Below are 19130 nucleotides of genomic sequence, written 5' to 3'. Positions count from 1 at the left end.
GTAATTGAGCTAATGTCAAAGCTGTTTATCACCCATCTTTGTGGCCCTTTCTTAGAAGCATACAAAGAGGTGCTTTATGTATGAGGAATACAGAGCAGTGGGTGCCATGGGGTCAAGTCGGGTGGGAGATCAAAAGTACATGTGAAAAGTCGTAAAGCTGTCTTTGTTCCGAGCCCATCAAGTCATGAGTCTGACAGCTTATTAGATCATGATCATATGAGGGCCTCTCCGCTGTCAGCCACCTCAACATACCCCTTATTTCTCCCACATTCTTTCACTGTGCACCCCTTGTTACTTACTCATCCTCATGTCTCCCCACCGCCCCCCCTCTCTGTCTCTTGGTTGGTAATTCCCTTCCTCCCTTCCATTAGACAATCTCCTCCTTCAGAGTTGGCAACCGCACTAAACCAGCACGGTTTCTCCCACTAATGCACTCGAGCACAAACTAAACTGGTGTAATTGTTGGCGAGGAGTGGTTGAAAAAAAACATTTTTGGCTTCTGATCTCTAGGCCACTCATTGCCTGGGAAATTGTATATGTGGAAGCCCTAGGTCTCCCCCCGTCAAACACCCACGCTGCCTGGAGCTAGTTAAATTATTCTTGGATGTGCTTGTAATGTTGCCCATCAAACAGACACAAATACAAAAGTGGGGAGTCTGCGGAGGTTTAGTTAAGCCCTTTTTAGTTAGCTAATGAGCTTAGTGCGAGATACTGATCAGCAATCAGAGGAAGCCGGCCCACATGCGTGCGTGTGCGTCTGTCAGAAGGACAGCAGGGACCTAAGTGTAGAGCAGCATCTTTACCCTCTCTCCCCCCCTCCCTCCTCTTTTTCCACAGAATCTCTTCCCTCTACTCACCAGTGGGCTGAATGCGGAGCTGGGTCTTGTCACTCTGCTTGCGGGTCATGGCAAACCAGCTGCCGTCTGTGTCCTGAATCCACTCAGCAGCCTGGCAGTAAAGCAGGCCTTGGTCCACTGGCTGCAGCTTGTGAATGGTCAGCCTGTAGGCTGTAGCGCTGGTTTTATCCAGCCTGAGGTCTCCTGCCCCCATCCTCTGCCGGTACGGTCCCCCGGAGCGCAGAACAAAGTCCCTTGACAAGGTGACCAGCTCCTGAGGTGCTGCGGCTGCATCCTCTGGGGACCGCAGGTACCAACCCACGGATAAGTGAGTGTGCTGCTGTGTGGTCCGAGACACTTCACAGGTGAGTTGTAGTGTGTCGCCTTCCACCTTGGAGAGAGTCTGGGCTGGAGCCGTCACTGTCAACGAGTCAGCAATGACTGCAAAAATAAAGAAAAGAGTCAGGATGTGGAGGCAGATTGGAACTACTCTGTTTCTAAAAGTGTTGTTTGGTCCCTTAAATACCGTATGAGCCCCCTACATATCTAGAAAAATTTCCAAAATACCATGAAATGTTGGAGAACTGGCCATAACACAGCAGACTATTTTTGTTTACGCCTACTATTATGAAAGTGAAAATAAACAGCGTTGAGCTGCAAGTGATTCAAAATCTGATTTACTCCCCAGTGTGAGGAAAAGGTGTTAATGCAACTGAGCTTTTTGTTCTGGGGGTGACTGCCCTCTATTTCCTCATCCATACATGACTTTCACATGTCATCGTGCGTTGATGGCATTTTCTCTATCTCACACAGCCAGATGCCTCGAGAGACCCCTCTGGCACTTCTTTCAGACTGATCATATCACATTTTGGTTTCGCTACTGCAAACACAACAGCTCCACACTGCCATCTTACAGCCGCACTCCCTCTCATTAAACTTTTTGCGAATATTTTTTTTCTTTCTTTCTCGATCACACACACTAAATATACAAGCAGCGAGTTAAAATTGCTGTAATGAATTCATCCCAGCCCTTCTATCTACAACACAACCGAGAACAGAAGACGGACTTCAAGCCAGATGGTTGAGAACAGCGGAGATGAGAGACGGAGGGGGGGGACAGTCAAGTGCAGGGAAGCAACAGAGACATCAAGATGTGATAATTTCAGAAAGCAGGCTGGAAACGCTCATCGACGGAAATAAACATGTATAGCTTTTAAAAGGAGCTAAGGGAGTATTTTTGGATATGTACCACGCAGGGCGCTGCTGTGTATGAGTGTGTGTGGAAGAGAGAAAGAGGGAGACTGATAAATAGCACTGGACCTCAGATCCCAAAACTTCATGCATTAATGACAACGAAAAGGAAGAAAGGTCGTGAGGTCGTTATTTAAAAAAAAAAAAAAAAAAAAAAAAAGTTCCAGTATGTTGATTATTAGCTCTCTCAGCTGTGTTTGGATGTGTGTGGCTGCCCATGGATGCTATCCTGTTTGCCTCCCTATCATTTATGCAATGCATGACCTCCCTCTGGTTTGAGGTCGCATTGCTTGCTTGTGGATGGTGTAACCACACACACATGTGTATGTGCACATATACACAATAAGTAATAAGAAACTGAGAATGTACAATACATCAGCGCTCACAATGGACAGCAGTCAACCATTTAAGCTAGGCTGGGATAAAATGAATTGAGCAAATAATACAGAGAGAAGCTTTCTTGCATTGCCATGTGGTGACTGTGAGCCCTTCTTAGAAGCCAGAAAATGGAAGTGCTTTGTGTGGGTTTATGCTAGTGGAGTGCTTTGTCAAGATGTTTGGCTATTCAGGCTCTTAAGGGATTGTCATTGTGAAGACTACAAATCAGCATGTCTGAGGTCTCCGTTCTCCTCAAGTCACCTGCTATGACTAAACATGCGGGGAGGAAAAAAAAAAAAAAAGCTAGATTCGTGCGATGATTTCATGTACGTAAGAGCATACTACATGCATCTCTGTGTGTGTGCGCTCATGCGTCTCTGTGGGAAAACATGAGTAAAACTGAGAGATGGGGGATTGCGAGAACAGAGAAACAGACACCACTAATGAAACAAACGGGAGAGGGGGGGGAACAAAGGCAGAGAGATCAGAGAAAAAAGATAGAGGAGGCGGAGAGAAGAAGCTTGACATCTGGTTATTGGAGTTTAACAAGACACTCAAAGAAAGAAACAAGGATAAAACAGAAGTGGCAGGAAAAGAAAGTGAGTAATCAGGTGGGTCAGACACAGTGGCGCTCTAATGACATGCTGCATTGTGAGGGTACATACAGTAAAGTCCAGACACGAACACACCGTCGCCTGGAATAGTTTCAAGCAATCGTGAAAATACTGACAAGGTCTAAGCGAATATGCCCTCGGATCCACTTCTCCATTACCTCGAGTGCTTGATAAACAGTTCAGCAGCAAGGGAGGCAAATGGTAGTCAGGGGCAGCTATAAAACTATTCTGCTGATATATTTGTTTGTTGGTTGTGTGATAAAATGACCAACATGGGAGTCTTAGTAAGCCTGGATTAGCGTTTATATACACATGCTTTATTTACTGCAGGTTTAGGCTGAGCAATCAGCCCCTGCTAATGGTTGCAACTGCAGGTTGATAATTCCTCAATATTATCATTTGCTAACTTTCAGTGGAATCATATTGGGTAGATATGATCTCATGTTATTTTTCTGCGAATGTGTGCAGCTAAAAAAAGTTTGTGAGTAATTAAAAATAAACAAAATTGGTATGTGAACTACTGCACCCATTGTAGTATGTGCCACCCGCCCACCTCCACGTTGGGAGAGAGTTGCTGCCTCAAGGGAGGGAGTTCAAGTATCTTGGGGTCTTGTTCATGACTAAGGGTAGAATGGAAGCATCTACAATGATGCGGGCGCTGTACCGGATTGTCGTGGTTCTATTTACTGGTCCATCTACGTCCCAACCCTCACCTATGGTCATGGCCTCTGGGTAGTGACCAAAAGAATGAGGTAGTGTATACAAGCGGACGCAGTTTCGTCCATGGGGTGGCTGGGCTCAGCCTTAGAGATAGGGTAAGGAGCTCGGACATTCGGAGGGAGCTTGGAGTAGAGCCGCTGCTTCTTCGTGATCAGTTGAGATAAGTCGGGCATCTGAGCCGGATGTCTCCTGGGCACCTCCCATTAGAGGTGTTCCGGGCACGTCCCACTGGTAGGAGGCCCTGGGGCAGACCCAGAACACACTGGAGGGATCACATATGTCATCTGGCCTGGCAACGCCTCGGAGTCCCCCAGGAGGAGCTGGAAAGCATGCTGGGGAAAGGGACGTCTGGGGTGCTTTGCTTGGCCTGCTGCCCCTGCAACCCGGCCCCGGATAAGCAAATGAAAATGGATGGTTGACGGATAAATCGATGGTCACCCGCCATGCCATTTGCCACTTCCTTCTTCAGAGGAAGAAGACGAGCCCAGCCACCAAGGCTTACCGTCACCAAGCTACTGGTCACTAACCTAGTGTGTGTACAGTAACGCTATAATGTTATAACATTCCAGCAGCTGGACGGGTAGTCGACCCACACATCTGATACTAATGGAAGGTCAGTTGCTGCTATTTCAATTGATTGATGTGATATAATGTAAATAAAAGTACCTTTGATAGTTACATGATTATATATCATTTAATAATCATAAGCGAACATTCTGCCTGAGTCACATCAGATGAACTTTAATCAGCAATGAACGATCCATGCTACTTCACAACATCATCAAAGTGCATCTTTTGTTACTGTTTTGATTGAGAAAAGGCAGAAAATTACATGCCGTGCCTTCAAAACTTGTACAGAGAATATTGTCCGCAGTTTCTGTCATCCATTTATTCTATTTACACTGTCAGCCAAAACACTTACAAGATTTGTGGGATGTTCCGCTGTTTGGCAAATGTCATTTTCTGACAATAGGGAATAGTTTAAACCACAGTTAATCATCTTGTTTTTTCAACTTTTGCTCCAGAACTTGTAGATAATCATGATTTGATATTTATGGTGATAATTATCGACATAAACTGATGTGAAAATGTTTACTGTGATAACTTTTGGTCATATCGCCTGGCCCTACTAGTGTGTCAGTGGAATCAAGGTAATTAATAAGTTTGATTATTTTCATATGTGATTCTGCATACAACCGTCATGTTTTGATGTCTATCCATATATTAAAAAAAAATCCTTATTTACTATTGTGGTAAAGATTCTATCCATATCGCCAAGCCCTTTGTTGAAGTATCAATATCTCATTCTGTTCTTCAAGGACCTGGTGTTGCCAAGTCCTCTTACTCTGACTCTCCATTCAACACAAAGTGAACGGCACCCTTACGTAGACATACTGTTACCACAACAACACACCTACGCTACAACCTGCCATTGCCATAGCAACCCTCCCACATGATGTTGGGGCCCTCTGAGAACAGCCGGGAGTTACTATAACAACTGCACCCCCCCCCCCCCCCTCCCTTTCACCCCATAAAACCGACCCCTCTGTGGATCCACCTGGGGAACAGTGTTAAAGCAGCATACTGATTCTTCACGCCCCTCAGCCCGCTTCTTATAGAGATATTTAACACTCTGGCTTCACCTCAAGTCCTCCGGGCCAATCAGATCCCTACACACAGATATGTCTGGGCGACACAACCAATGAGATAGCACCAGCCAATCTCGGTGTTTCCAAGGGTCAGACTGAGGTTGTAAACACACTGAGATCCTCCAATAGCCTCACTGACCTCAATCTGGGGAGGATTAAGAACAGGATGAGATGGCATTCTCTGGCACACACACAAACACACACACGCGCTTATTTTCGTCACTTGTGAGGACACTGTATGGACTCATTCTTCCTTAACCACAACGGCCAAGTGCCTCATTACAACAATTGCATCAGCTTAAGAAGACAAATCTGGGGGTATTCTTTGGGTTTCTTGCAGTAAACAAATCCCACAAAAAGATCAAAACCAACAATGAATTTATCCCATTATGAAGTGTAGCCAAGACCTCATTTGTTGTCCAAAAACCATAACAAACAACTGCACTAGGTTAACATATTTCCTCAATACAATGAATGTGGGCACTGCAGTTTAAGTCACACTCACATACACCATCCTGCGGCAGTAAATCCTCACTGGCGCACTAAATGTGTATCTGCTGGCACTGGAAAATAGTCCCCAGCAGAAGTACTATTTACTCCCGTCTGAATGACGTCAATGAAAAACTACAGTGTCCAGCTTTGTTAGGCTGCATTCACACTAAATCAAGCATTGCGGTGATTAGCCGCAGGGGTCATGCGGCGGTGTAAGAGTGTCACCATCTATAGAAAGCTAATCTCCCCATGGCAGCGACTGAGTATGTGCCTTTGGTAAGTTTGTTTATGTTGTCTTAAAAAATCTGTGAAATTCCTTTTGGATTATCATTATTGTAGTATCTTAACTGCTACAAAAGACACACGTGTGCAAAAAGAAAGTGAGCACTCTCCTTTCTTGGACAGCACACACGAGCTGTTAATACATACTTTGTTATTTCTTTTACTCATTATGATATTTAAGAAAATAAAGAGACTGTATTACTAATTATTGTGGAATGGGGCATCCTTAGGTCTGATTGCATACTTAGGACAACAAAAAAAGTTTATCTTAGGTGCATCGGTACAATGGACAACCAAGAAGGGACGGCAGATACCCGCACATCAATGCAACTCGGCTGGGCAGCCACAAAAAAAAAGGTTCACAGGCTGAGATCAATGCAAAAAAAAGTTAATTTATTCCGAATATCCCTGCACAAAATGAATACATGAATGAATTAAAAAAAAGCAGCAAACGTTTCAGTCCATTCAGAAATGATTATCGTCAAGAACTGAAATGTTTACTGCTGTTTTTTTATTCATTTTTTTAATTATTTTTTGGACTGTGAGCACCCCTCTTTTTGTGCACAGATGTTCTAAACAAATTGGGTAACGTGGGAACATGGGTAACTCCTCAGCTGCCTTTTCCTGGTTGTGTTATCGGCCACCGCAGCATGATGTTGGGTTGAGTTTCTCTACAAGTTAATTTTCTTGTTTTTTCCCTGTGGCCCCCAGCACTACAGCCTAAACACACAACTCACATTCAAATGAATGGGAGGATAAGGGTTTTCGCTGCAACGCTCGATTTGAAATTACGAAGTCTTTTTTAAAACCGAAAGTATATGTGGCCTCGCCTTATGCTTTAACCCTTTGAAACCTGAGCAAATTGGCTTGATTTCTTTTAAAAACATGGGAAGAAGGCAATGAGCAACAAAAAGAGAAATGCCCCCCAAAATAGCAAGAAATTAGTAAAAAGAGAAAATTTAAAGGAAGAAAACTAGGGGGGGGGGGGTTAAAAAAAATTACAAACAAGATATGACCTAGAAAAAGTGCTTAAAATTATAAAAATTCTTGAGTTTTTCCCGAACTTTTTCTTTTTTCCTGAATTTTTAAAATTATTTTCTAAATTTATGTATTTATTTATTTTTTTCAATTTGTGGGACATTTCCTACCAATTTGTTCACCGCCATTTTTCCCATGTTTCTGAAAGAAAGCGCACCAATTTGCTCAGGGTTCAAAGATTTAAATACTTGTAAGAGTAACTAAACTTAACCAAAAACCATGATTTAATTGGAATATATATTACACAAAAGAAAAAAAACATTGGTGGGACCAGCTTTTCGTGCCTACATGGAGGGTCAGTCACCACAATATTAACAGATTGTTTTCCCTACAATGTGATTAATACAAACACAACGCATTCGCCTCGGGTTGATTCTGTGTTAAAAAGAAAAAGCAGTCATTTTGCCAAGCCAAAAGCTGCAGCTGCAACATCTTCCAAGCTCATCCAAGTGTTATCATAGTGTTACCTTAGAGTAAACACTTAGGTAACTGAGATGTTAAAATTAGTTCCTGAGAGCAAATGCCAGATATCATTCACGTCGCTCTGGGTCTTAATAAATGCATTCAATTTCCCTCACTAACCCCAGCAACACTGTAAGAAAAGGGATTGATGGGAATGCCTCCTTTCATTTCATTTTTAACATATTCATAAAACACTTAGCACTGTCATTTCGCCATGGCAAAAAAACAGTCTGTTCAATACAACGCAATGAGCCGCTCTTTATCACCATGAAATAAATAACTGCATTTAATTTAAGAGCTTCGAGGAATTTAAAGTAATTTTCCTCACTTGTATCGCGTTCGTTGAGACTAGAAATCTCAAAGTACTAGTGATTAAAAAATCTCTCACTGATGAATCAGGTAATCTTTTGCATTCTGAGATGGAGGTTCGCATGTGAGGATTTGAAGAAAAATAACATTTCTGTGTTATTCTGCGTTTCTGACTGACACAGAAGCTGTCAATCCTTTATAAATCTTTTAAACTACTCTCTTCCTGCTCTACCTCATCTGCAATTTTTCGCTTTCATCTCTCTCCTTTGCCGATCTTCCCCTACTTTCTCAGCCCTGTGAAGTGAGCGACGGTTGTCATCCCTCAAGCTGGCCTTTTAAGTCCAGTCACACAGGGATAGAAGTGTGGGGGACACGAGGACACAAAAACGGTGGAAAAGAGATTTCGCAAAGACGACACGAGGAGAAAAGGATGATAATTTATGAAGTCTGATCTGTACATTTTTCATGCACCCCAGACCTTTAACATCTCTATGAAGTTTTTGCTGTGACTCTTGAAGTTGAAGGAGCAGAAGAGATCCCTTAAAGAAAAAAGGAACAACGGGAAATCAAATAGCAGTGTTTGTTTGTGCCAACGCTGTTTTCGCATGTGAGTCTTTGTGGGAACATGATTTTTTTTTTAAAGATGGAACAAAAAACAGCAAGAGAGTGAAGATCCAACCAACCGACACTTTGTGCTCTCTGTTGTGGTCTCGTCATGGGAGAAGATGATGACAGGAGGAACTGGAGAGATTCACACTGCCCTCTGGATGTTACCACTGCTACAAATGTTCTGGCTCACATAAACACACGCTCTCTCCTTTCAACCACACAAACAACACATGCATGCACCCACACAGATGCTGCTTCATTGTGCTTGTGCATGTTATGTGTTTAAGAGCCCATTTGAAAGCCTAAGTGTTAAATGCGAGTGTAAAGGCAGCAAGTTTCTGGCTCTGGTGTTTATTTCACTGAAAGTCTGAGGCATAGCTTAGCCTCTGTTGGGAATGTCAAACTTTTGCCACTGGCTGCTGGCCAATCAGAATGAAGGAGTACATGGTCAAAGGTGGGCAACAATAGCAGTATCCATAATGGAGCTTTTCTCTGACATATATTTGAATTTGTTTACGCCTGCTGGCAAAACTGCAACAAACTGTGCGCAGAGGCAGTCAACAGAAACTCCTTTGAGAGCTGGTGTGCTGACCCTACCAGCTTTATTACATGGTCAAAAGTATGTGGACTTTTATACTGCATGTGGCTGTTCCAAATCTTACTTGACAGGCATTAATGTGCTGCCATAACATCATCTACTCTGCTGGGAAAGGCGATCCTCAAGATTCTGGAAACTGGCTGCAGGGATTTGTTCCAATTCAGCCAAAAAAGCATTAGTGAGGTCGGGCACCGGTGTTGAGGGATAAGACCTGGCTTACAGTCAGTGTTACATCCCAAAGATTTTCCATGGGGTTGAGGTTAGGGCTGTGTGCAGGCCAGTCGAGCTCTTCCACACCAAATCTGGAAACCCTCCGGCTGTGTGGAGACAGACTTGAGCTGCTGCTGTAAGGGTGCATATATGGGTGCAGCTCAGGCAAAACAACGCAGGCTCATCCAGCAAAAATAGTTGAACCAGACTCAACTTGTCTGGCGATGAGAAAGATGGTAAACAAGCTAATGGATTCCTGATGGATTACTTTGTTACATGAATAGCTTATGTCTGCTGTTTACCTCGCAATTCTTGTGATGAGACTAAAATAGTTGCCATTGTGACAACTTTCCAGAGTTGTAAAACCATGTTTGTTAGTATTGTGCGGTGTTTTGGTGTTTGATAAACCTTTAAATGCATTCATATGTTACTCCACCTGGATTTCCTGGAGCAGGGGTGTCAAACAAATGAACCCTGGGCCAGAACTGGCCTGTCAAACGGTCCAATCCAGCCCACTGGATAACTTTGCACACCTAATACAGATACACTTGTGAAGGCTAAGAGGATTTAAAAGAATATAAAATTCTGCTTCAGAGGCTTTTCCACCCTGACGAGAATACAGTCCTCTGAAAAAACAATGAAGACATGTTGTTGTGGGTGTATTTTAAGACAGTTGTTTCCAACTGGTGCAGCTGCGGGGTCAAGATTTCTCCTTAAATCATTAGTTCAAGATCCACAAAGTTTAACACATTTAATGTCATACTTGCATTTCGCACCGTTGGGAGAAATTTTCCTCAAGGGCTTTCTATCAGAGAGGGATCTCTTGGTTATGGTTTAGAACATGGTTTAGTTTGTAGTTTGGCTTAAAATGAATGGATTTCTGTCATAAAAGGCTTTCTGGGAGAAAGTCTCCCATGTGTATGGTTGGCCATGTTGTTGAGTGAGTACACTAGATGCGGTCACTGTCAAGTAGCTGTCCATTAGCCACTCACTTTACAGCAGGAAATGGCAATTCAAAATAAAAGCTCTGTGCCGGAATTTTAAGTGTGTTTTCTACAAACTTGCGGCCCGTTCAGAATGAATCCGCAACACACTTTTGGACCATGATCCACCAGTTGGGCACCACTGTTTTAAGATACTGAACACTGCGCAAACTATTGTCAGTCCGCAGCTAAAATACAAAAGAATATATATCAGACTTCTATCTATAACTATACTGGTGGAACCCTACTGCTGCAGCACTGCCAAAGCGTTTGATTTATAAATGGTTTGTGAGGCAGGGGACAACTTAGAGTGCTTTAAGTTGTTGTAGTGATAACAGCATTACCACACAGGAGTGGACTTGAATCGAAAAATGGCCCATGTAATGGCAGTGAGCAGTAGACTGACTGAATGTGGAAAAACAGAGACATAATGTTGAAAGAGCACTTATTTTTTAAAGACATCTCAAGGTGTTCATCATCTGTTTTTAAATCGATGAACATTTTCAGAATTTACTTGGACTCCTTTACACCAAAAAGGGAGAAAAATGGAGGTGCTGTTATTTTTAGGCTATTATGCAATGGTTTTACTGGTCAGGCCCACTTGTTTTTGGGGCAATCCAAACCCTCATAGAAGAATATGAACAGGCTGTCCACTTACTTTTGGCCCTAGAGTGTATGACATCCACAGTGATACTGCCTAGCACTGCAGATGTTCAGCCACAGCTGACATGGTTACCGCTTTCCCGTGTGTAATGACCATAAGTGTCTGTGTTTGTGTGTGTGTGTTGCTGCAAAGCAAATGGCCATTTGGCAAAGCCAGCAGAGTAATTATTGTTAATTACTCTGTGAAACTGAGAGTACTGCTGAGAGGAAAACAGAGCGAGTGGGCGATCTTCAGCTCCACTTCATGTGAGGCCAGCCTCATCACTAAGCAGACGTCACTTACTGACCCAGGATGCCTGAACACATGCGGGCGTATTGGGTCAGGAAGTAATAAAAGGAGAGATAAATACGGAAAATGTGCCTACACCTGCCTTTCTCATACTTATTATCCATTATCCTACCCATTCACATCCTCCACTCCTTTTGTTCTTCTCTGTGAGAGCTGTTGATGAGTCAGAATGAGAGATGGAGTGGTTCAACTGGGAGAGAGGAGGGTAAAGTAGCAGGAAGATGAACAAGGTGAGGATGAAGAGGAAAGGGAAGGAAGAGCAAAGTTGAAGAATAAAGAGGCAGCACTCTTTTGCTTGATGTATCTGACAACAGCAACAGACGCGCGCCAATTGTTCATGATTCCTGCGCAGGAAGTGCAAAACTACTTTAGATAGATTATTAGGATTCTGTTTGTAGCCTATATATAGATAGTGTACTTGTCACTCTTACTTCAATACCCTAAATTCATGCACTCAAATGCACACACACGCACAGTAACACAAATCTGCCGAACAACACAGAGCGAGCGCTTTCTCAGGAGACTGGAAAATCAAGCAGGTCTTCAAACAAAACACCACAAGCAACCAGTAAAGCAAACTCTGATGAACTGAGGTCTATGCACCGTCCCCGAGAGCCTGAACTGATAATAAGGACAGGATACAGAGTGAAACTAGAAAAAAAAAAGGGCAGAGTAAGGATCACGCCCTGGAGCCAGAAATGAGGCATGTGGGAGTCGTCTTTAACAGAGAAGAAAGGGATGAGTGGAAAAAAAAAAAAGACTGGAGTTGAAGTGTGCGGTGTGGGATCTAGGTCCGCAGCAGGGGGTACATCCATAATAGAACACATACACACATGATCAGATGAGCCCGGGCACCTTATTGAGTCTGAGATACAGAAAACCACCCCTTTCATCCGTCTCTGTGTTTTTGCATATTTATATGTTATGTAATACCGTAATTATAAAGGCAGTTGTGGATTGCGCGGACCCAGAGAGACGATTATGTGTTTATTAAGTTCTGATGTCAAAATGTTGTGTTTGTTAATATGACGCTCTGCTGTGAATTTGTGTGTTGCTATGGTGTTGTTATTAGCAGGGCCTGTTGTTTTTTATCTTTCTTTTAATCCACAATGTACGGTACTCAGGGATTTTAAGTTTTTATTTACTCCAACGGCGCCATGTTCTCTTTTGAAGGAAGCTCTATTTACTGTAGTTCATTGTAAACTAGGTTCTGTATTGACCACAGCTTAGGGAGAGCACTTAACTTTACTTTTAAGACCCTTTTACGCTGCCTCTTCAACGCAGGAATTTTACACTGTTATTTCGCTTCGCCATTCCGCAGAAAAATTACAATCATGGAATAGGGAGACAAAGCTGTCTCGCCTGTAAGTCGGCATCGGAGGTAGAGACAGCACCAAAATGATGTCTGTTTAAAAGGGACAGCTGACAGAACAGAACTGTAGGAAATTGAAAAAGTAGCTAATAGCAGTTAGCAGCTAACTCAAAAAGGACAAAAGAACAGCGGCAGAGAATGCCCACAAATTGGGAAACCAATGAGGTCCGGGAGCACTTTACCCTCTGAGCAGAGGATGAAATCAGTCACCATATAACAGGGACAGTAAATGATTGTTAATGCCATTGTTATTGTTTATTAAGTGCTGCGAATGTGTATTTTATATATCACACTATAGGCCGACGTTGTTGTGTTACATGCCATGCCCATTACGCCTCTTTCGCTTCTGCAATGCTGACATGTTGTCTAAAATAACACACTGGAGTGGGATAATTCTGCAGTTGTTTGGTTCTGTGTAAAAATGCAAAGGCGCTATAAAGAAGGGACTTCTTTAATAATAATGCTGACCCCATAATTGAATTCCTGATGTTCAGTTATGGCTTTTGGTTTTAGTGTGCCACCCCAATATTTGCAGTGGTCCCATATGGCCACCCCTATAAAAAAATTTGTGGGGGTGCCACTGGTCACACTCCCTTAGTTACTTTTACGCCTGATTTTTATTCTTGCATGGCACATATGCAGTTGAGAATGGTGGCAGATTTACCCCCCAAATTCCTAATAATTCTTAAAACTATGAATCCTTGATTTCAGAAAAATGAAGACTACAGCCTGCTTGATGTAATGTTGATGTTGTTGGTTTTGGAAAGGCTACAAGAAAGACCCCCCAAAAAAACCTCCTTTAAATGCCATGCACCGCTCTAACTAGAGCCCCATGCACCCTGCTGTGGCATGTGGAGAAAATCCAAAGCTTGACAGGCCTGCCATGCCTGGTGATGGTTGCTAAGCTATGATTGGACAAGTAGGGGTTTAACAAACTGTCAATTATGTTTCATTAATTTTAAAACAATTTTCTTTAGCTGATAGAATTCTAAATAACTTCCAATAATTTCAGTGATTAGATTAAAAAAAGTGAATTATCATCACATTTAAAAAAAAAAAAAAAAAAAAAAAAATCAAAAGTAATTACGACACTTTTTAACTGTAGTTCAAATGGCAATGTTTTGATGGTAGGAGTGTTGATAATGCCTTAGGACATGACTATTTAATGAGAAAACCCAACAAAAACATAACAGCTCATTCATTAGTCTGTATGCGGCTGGCACTGAGGCCTCACTTGCAGTTATCTGTAACTAGCTAATAGCTCTCACTTTGCAGAGCCGTCTGATATTTGACTTTGACACAGCAAAGGTCTTGGCCAGAAGCACAAGTGATTTTCACACCGCTGTTTGGCATAACAAGTACACGTTTCATTTACACATCACATTCATTTGTCGAACAAAAGCAACAGGATCCGAGACTTTTTCACCTCCACATAATTACTGTATCTGCAGAATGTACTGTAGGACCTTGATTACATAAATTCTTAGATCATCAACAGAATGAGTTCCTTTGAATAATTTTTAAGTTAAGAGTAAAAGTTTGGTCTGCAGTGTGGCTCTGATTCCTCTCTAATGCTATTTTCTCTCTGCAGATGAATGCAGCCATGCAGAGGTCAAGATGCTGTTGAGTATTTGAGGGCTGGTGCAGCTTTGATTTCAGTGTTGCAGGTCAACTGGTGCCTCTCATGCCCCTCACATTTCCTGTCTGTGTTCACTGTCGACTGTCGTATAAAATGCCAGAGATGTAAATCTCTTTTTGCAATAACTACTAGCTTAATCGCCATTAAGGGATCAATGCAGAGATGCATCACACAAATAGGGAAAACCAGAGTTTTCTACATTTCAATAATGCTTACCATACACTAGAAGACTTCCAATCAATTTTTTAAAGACTTAAGTCTAACATTGTCTCAAACCGAAAGACTTTTTGAATCACACACTATAAGATTTTATGAAGACTGGGGACCTTGCAGGCTTACTATTTGCAAGACTATAACTAGATCCCTTTTGAGATTATTTCCTATCCTGCTCCTGGTAGAAAATATTACTCCCTTTAAGAGATATGACACATTACCACTTCCTTTGGTGTTGACAGTGTTATTGTCAATTGGGCATCAGTATGATCTATAAAGACGAACTGTATTTGTGTACAACCTTTACATTTTGGATTTTGTAGTCTCAATCTGTCACCAGCCTCTGTTGGTTAGCTGCGCAATTTTAGTGGGAGTAAGAGGCGAACCGATTTAGAGATCAAGAATTCTCACTAAAGTCAGTAAGTGGATCAGATACACACCGAATTAGACACAGACACTTGTTCACTCCTCAATTCCACTAGCTTCTCCTCCTTTTCCACAGTCCAAGAGACCCGAGACTTGACTCAGAGTCCCCTGTATGTTTACGATCTACCCTGTTTGCTGCTTCTTGTTTGGTGCTGGAGAGAGCGCAAGACTATTAACTTATAATAATGGTAAACATGTTTGATTTTGTCTGATTGGCAAGACACAAAAAAGACTGGCTTAAGACAGTTCGGCTTGAGTTTTATGACCGCCTCACACCAAACAATCGAGATCACGTGGGTGCGCACCAACTGGGCTAAGACTCATGCTTTTATTCCGATATTAGAAATATGTCTGTGACAGTGAAATTGCTTGAAAAGTTGTCTTCCTTTCTGAGCCGAGTGTGTGCAGAATAAATGGGCTCCTTATACATAATGAATGCATTAACAGTAGTTTATTATCTGGATCACAGATTGAAGTTTATTCTCAATCATATCGCCCCATAGCGTAAACCACTTGATTCTGAGATAGTAAAAAACAAACTGATGCAAATTAAAACAAATTTGTCCATTATTTGCTTTTTAAATGAGGCTGTATGAGCTGGATGTCTCACACTATCCTACGTCTGATCAAAGAGGCTTCCACACAGTCCTATCATAACACACCACATCCAATCTTCTAAAAATGTGGAGAGAGATAAAACAGAAATAAGGGGGGGGGGGGGGGATATAGGGAAGGGCTCGGAGGATATGAGAGATCTTACAGATGCTGTTATGAGATTTTCAGTTAGGAGCTGTGAGGTCCCCGGCTAATGGAACATCAGTCTGAGTGGGTGTGTGGGTGTAAGTGTGTGTCCTGTGCTATAACACAGAGGTCACAATGACTGAGAGGAAAAAGGACTCTTCATTTAATAAAGGGGTCTCTGAAGCATTCTTCCCCGTCTCCTTACATTCTTCTTCAGGCTCTGTCCCATTTTTCTCCTCACAATTTTCTCCTCACTCGAGCTTCCATCTTCAATCCCCCTCCATTCCACGCCCCCTCTCTCCACCACATTATCTGGTGAGTTTCTTTTTCGTTCGACAAGTTGCTTGTCAGCACCCAATTATCACTTATTCTTGTTTTTCCCAGCCTCCTTCCTCCTCCAGCTCGTCCTCTTCATGACTGTCTTAGAACACAGGCTGACACATTTTATCGAGCAGCTGATCACACTCTAACCAGTCTACATGTCAGTCTGATTATGACCCTATTGCAAGGTTTTTTTTTTTTTATCCTGAGGGGGGTCATAAAACTAGTAAAGGGAGCAACATCTGCTATGTGTGTGAGAGGGAGAGAGAAACAGAGCCAGGCCCCTGTGGCTATTACAGCTCATTATACCTAAAGGTAGGAGAGGCACATCAAAATCAAGCCGTCTCTCTCTCTTGCGCTCTTTCTCTCTTGCACACCCACCCACTAGAGCACCCAAACACACACTGATATTCAAGCCTGAGGGGACAGCTGCTCTCTGACACACACAAAGTAGTATAAGTGACTGAGGTACTCCCCTCTGCTCACCCAAACATGTCTTCCAGAGCCGTGACTCAGCTCTACTGGGTCACTGAATCACACACAGTCCTAAGGGGTGTGCTGCTTATTAACATTATTTTTGTAGAAGAAACAGTGGGTTAATAACGGAGCTTGCTGGCGCAGGATGTGCTGAGCTGCAAAATGCATGAATTCAGAAGACTACTACTTCTAATAATAAAAATAAACAGTAGGGCTGCACCTGACTCAGAATGATGTCAGATGAACCAGACTTAGCTGTTCAATGCCAATATTTGACTGTTCATTCCTTCTATTCCATATAGAGAGTATACACAGAGTTCGGTAGGATGTTAAGGGTGACAGCTGCATTTATGCAATAGAGTAAATGGGTCATTCCTAGCATTCGGTGGCATTTGAGTCCCCATGATATAATGTGGTATATTTTGTGCAAAAATTAGGGATGTCCAATCCGAGGATCAGCACCGATCACGTTATTTTTACCAAATCAGAATCGGTAATAAAAGATCGGAGGAATCAAAACAACAAAAATGGCCAGGTTTTTCATCTATGTTGTTCATCGAGTTGAGACAACAGGTTCAGCGGCCACCGCTTCTCTGTTTATTCCAAGCAACACAGCCACACCTAACGGCGGAACCTCGCCTACCACAGCACAGCACTACGGCAACTCTGGAGGGACAATTTGTTTATAATTCAGAACTTCTTTACATTTTGGGCTGCTGAACCACCGATAAGCTTTTTGGATACTATTTAAATAAAAAAGAAACCTTATGGGACAACTTGGGTGCATTCTTTTTATTTCTTTCTTACTGCTTTGCGGATCAGACTCGGTATCGGACTCGATTTCAAAATAAAGGACTCAGTATCAGACTCGGTTTCAAAATAAAGGACTCGGTATCAGACTCGGTTTCAAAATAAAGGACTCGGTATCGGACTCTGTTTCAAAATAAATGGACTCGGTATCGGACTCGGTTTCAAAATAAAGGACTCGGTATCGGATTGGATGCAAAAAAAAATGTGATTGGGACATCCCCAGAAAAAATGAGCTAATACTTGTTTCTAAAAGCTTGTCTTACATGATCAACCCACTTCTACCACTGAACAGAATGATATGTACATAGGATTAATTAAATGTGAAATAATTACTGGTGAAAATGCCATGTCCCCAATCAAGTTTGCTCGACTTCTATTACAAATATAAGTAATAAAAATCAAATATATAAAACATTTTTCATTATTGTTGTATAGCCTTCTTTATAATATTTCTCACCAAATTTTATTTTTCATTATTTAAACATTTTTAATGCTTAGATTTTTTTTTTTAAACATCCACTTTTTAAAACATTTTTAAACATGTTGTGTCCGAGTCGACTGTCCCCCCCCTGTTACTCTGTTGCAAGTCCCCTGGACACGACCCCTGACTATTCTTCTACTGTCACATGACTCATGTGGCAGACATTTTTGGAGGGGAATGCTTGTCTGATGTGGTAAAGCGTAACATGTCCACCCTGTTACATTTAGTTATGGTGGAAATCAATAACTTTTGGTCATTTTGACAATATGGTTGATAACTATGGTAAGCGTTCATGCAATAGTAAGTTATGCCTCATTTCCGCATAGCTCTGTCTACGTATGCAAGTCAACCACAAGTCCATTCATTGCTATGAGAACCTCTGTGATCTCTGTGAAACCTTTCAGGGGGCAGCCCTAATTAGTAGCATTATGATTTAAATGAAAATAGAGATACTATATGAATGCATCTAAAGCCCCTTTTAATCAGCCCTCAAAGCTCAACAGTTGTTTTTTTGGACTTATACGCATGAGTCCAGGTTTTCTCATCGGACGATACAAGCAGAGAGGGAGAGGGATAACCAAAGGACAAAGTGGGAGGGGAAAAGAAAAGAAAGATGGGCAGCGAGCAAAGGAGTGGGCTTTGTTATTGTAGCAGGAGAATGGTGACGTGGAGTTAAAAGGCTGAATGTTGCGATAAGAGAGGGATCCATGGTGAGGAGAAGCTTTCAAATATGAGACGCTGTTTACACAAAGGTAGAAGAGGAGGATTTAACACTAACTAAGACTCGCGCAAACACACATATGGGCACGCACACACGTGGAATACACAATATGACACAACCTCTCACTGAGGCCCAGCCAGGAAATGAGCCTGAGTGAGTGTGTTGGGAAGATGGAGAGTAAGCGGGAGATTATAAGGCAAGGCGTGAGAGGAGGGGTAGTCTGAAGAGAGGTGGGAGTATGAAAGACAAATCTTCCTAAGAGCATTTGAGAGGAGCTGTGTGCAAAGCTATCGTTGACTGAAATCCTTTAGAGTATCAAAGATTTACTCATCATGCCTAAACACATGAAATATTCCTTCAGCCCCCCTTCTTTCTTTTCCTACATTTCTCTTCTCATCCCCACCAGCTTCAGACCCACTTTCTCCATCGTTTCATCTGTCATACGCTTCCTTTAGCATTTCCCATCTTCCGTCTGCTCCTGTATCCAAATAACATGAATTACAGCAAACACACTGTGCTGAAGAAGAGAGAAATACATACAGACAC

General features: G+C 42.2%; 1 protein-coding gene across 1 annotated transcript in view; it reads right to left on the bottom strand.

The window, feature by feature from the left end:
- igsf3 (immunoglobulin superfamily, member 3) overlaps positions 1 to 19130 on the bottom strand; it is a 91125-nt gene that overhangs the window by 34675 nt on the left and 37320 nt on the right. The window contains exon 3 of the mRNA XM_049595188.1: positions 858 to 1277. Coding sequence (XP_049451145.1) covers positions 858 to 1277 — 420 coding nt within the window. The remainder of the gene's footprint in view (positions 1 to 857; positions 1278 to 19130) is intronic.

This window comes from Epinephelus fuscoguttatus, linkage group LG13, assembly GCF_011397635.1.
Source record: "Epinephelus fuscoguttatus linkage group LG13, E.fuscoguttatus.final_Chr_v1".
NCBI lineage: Eukaryota > Metazoa > Chordata > Actinopteri > Perciformes > Serranidae > Epinephelus > Epinephelus fuscoguttatus.
This window is presented reverse-complemented; position numbering and strand designations above follow the sequence as displayed.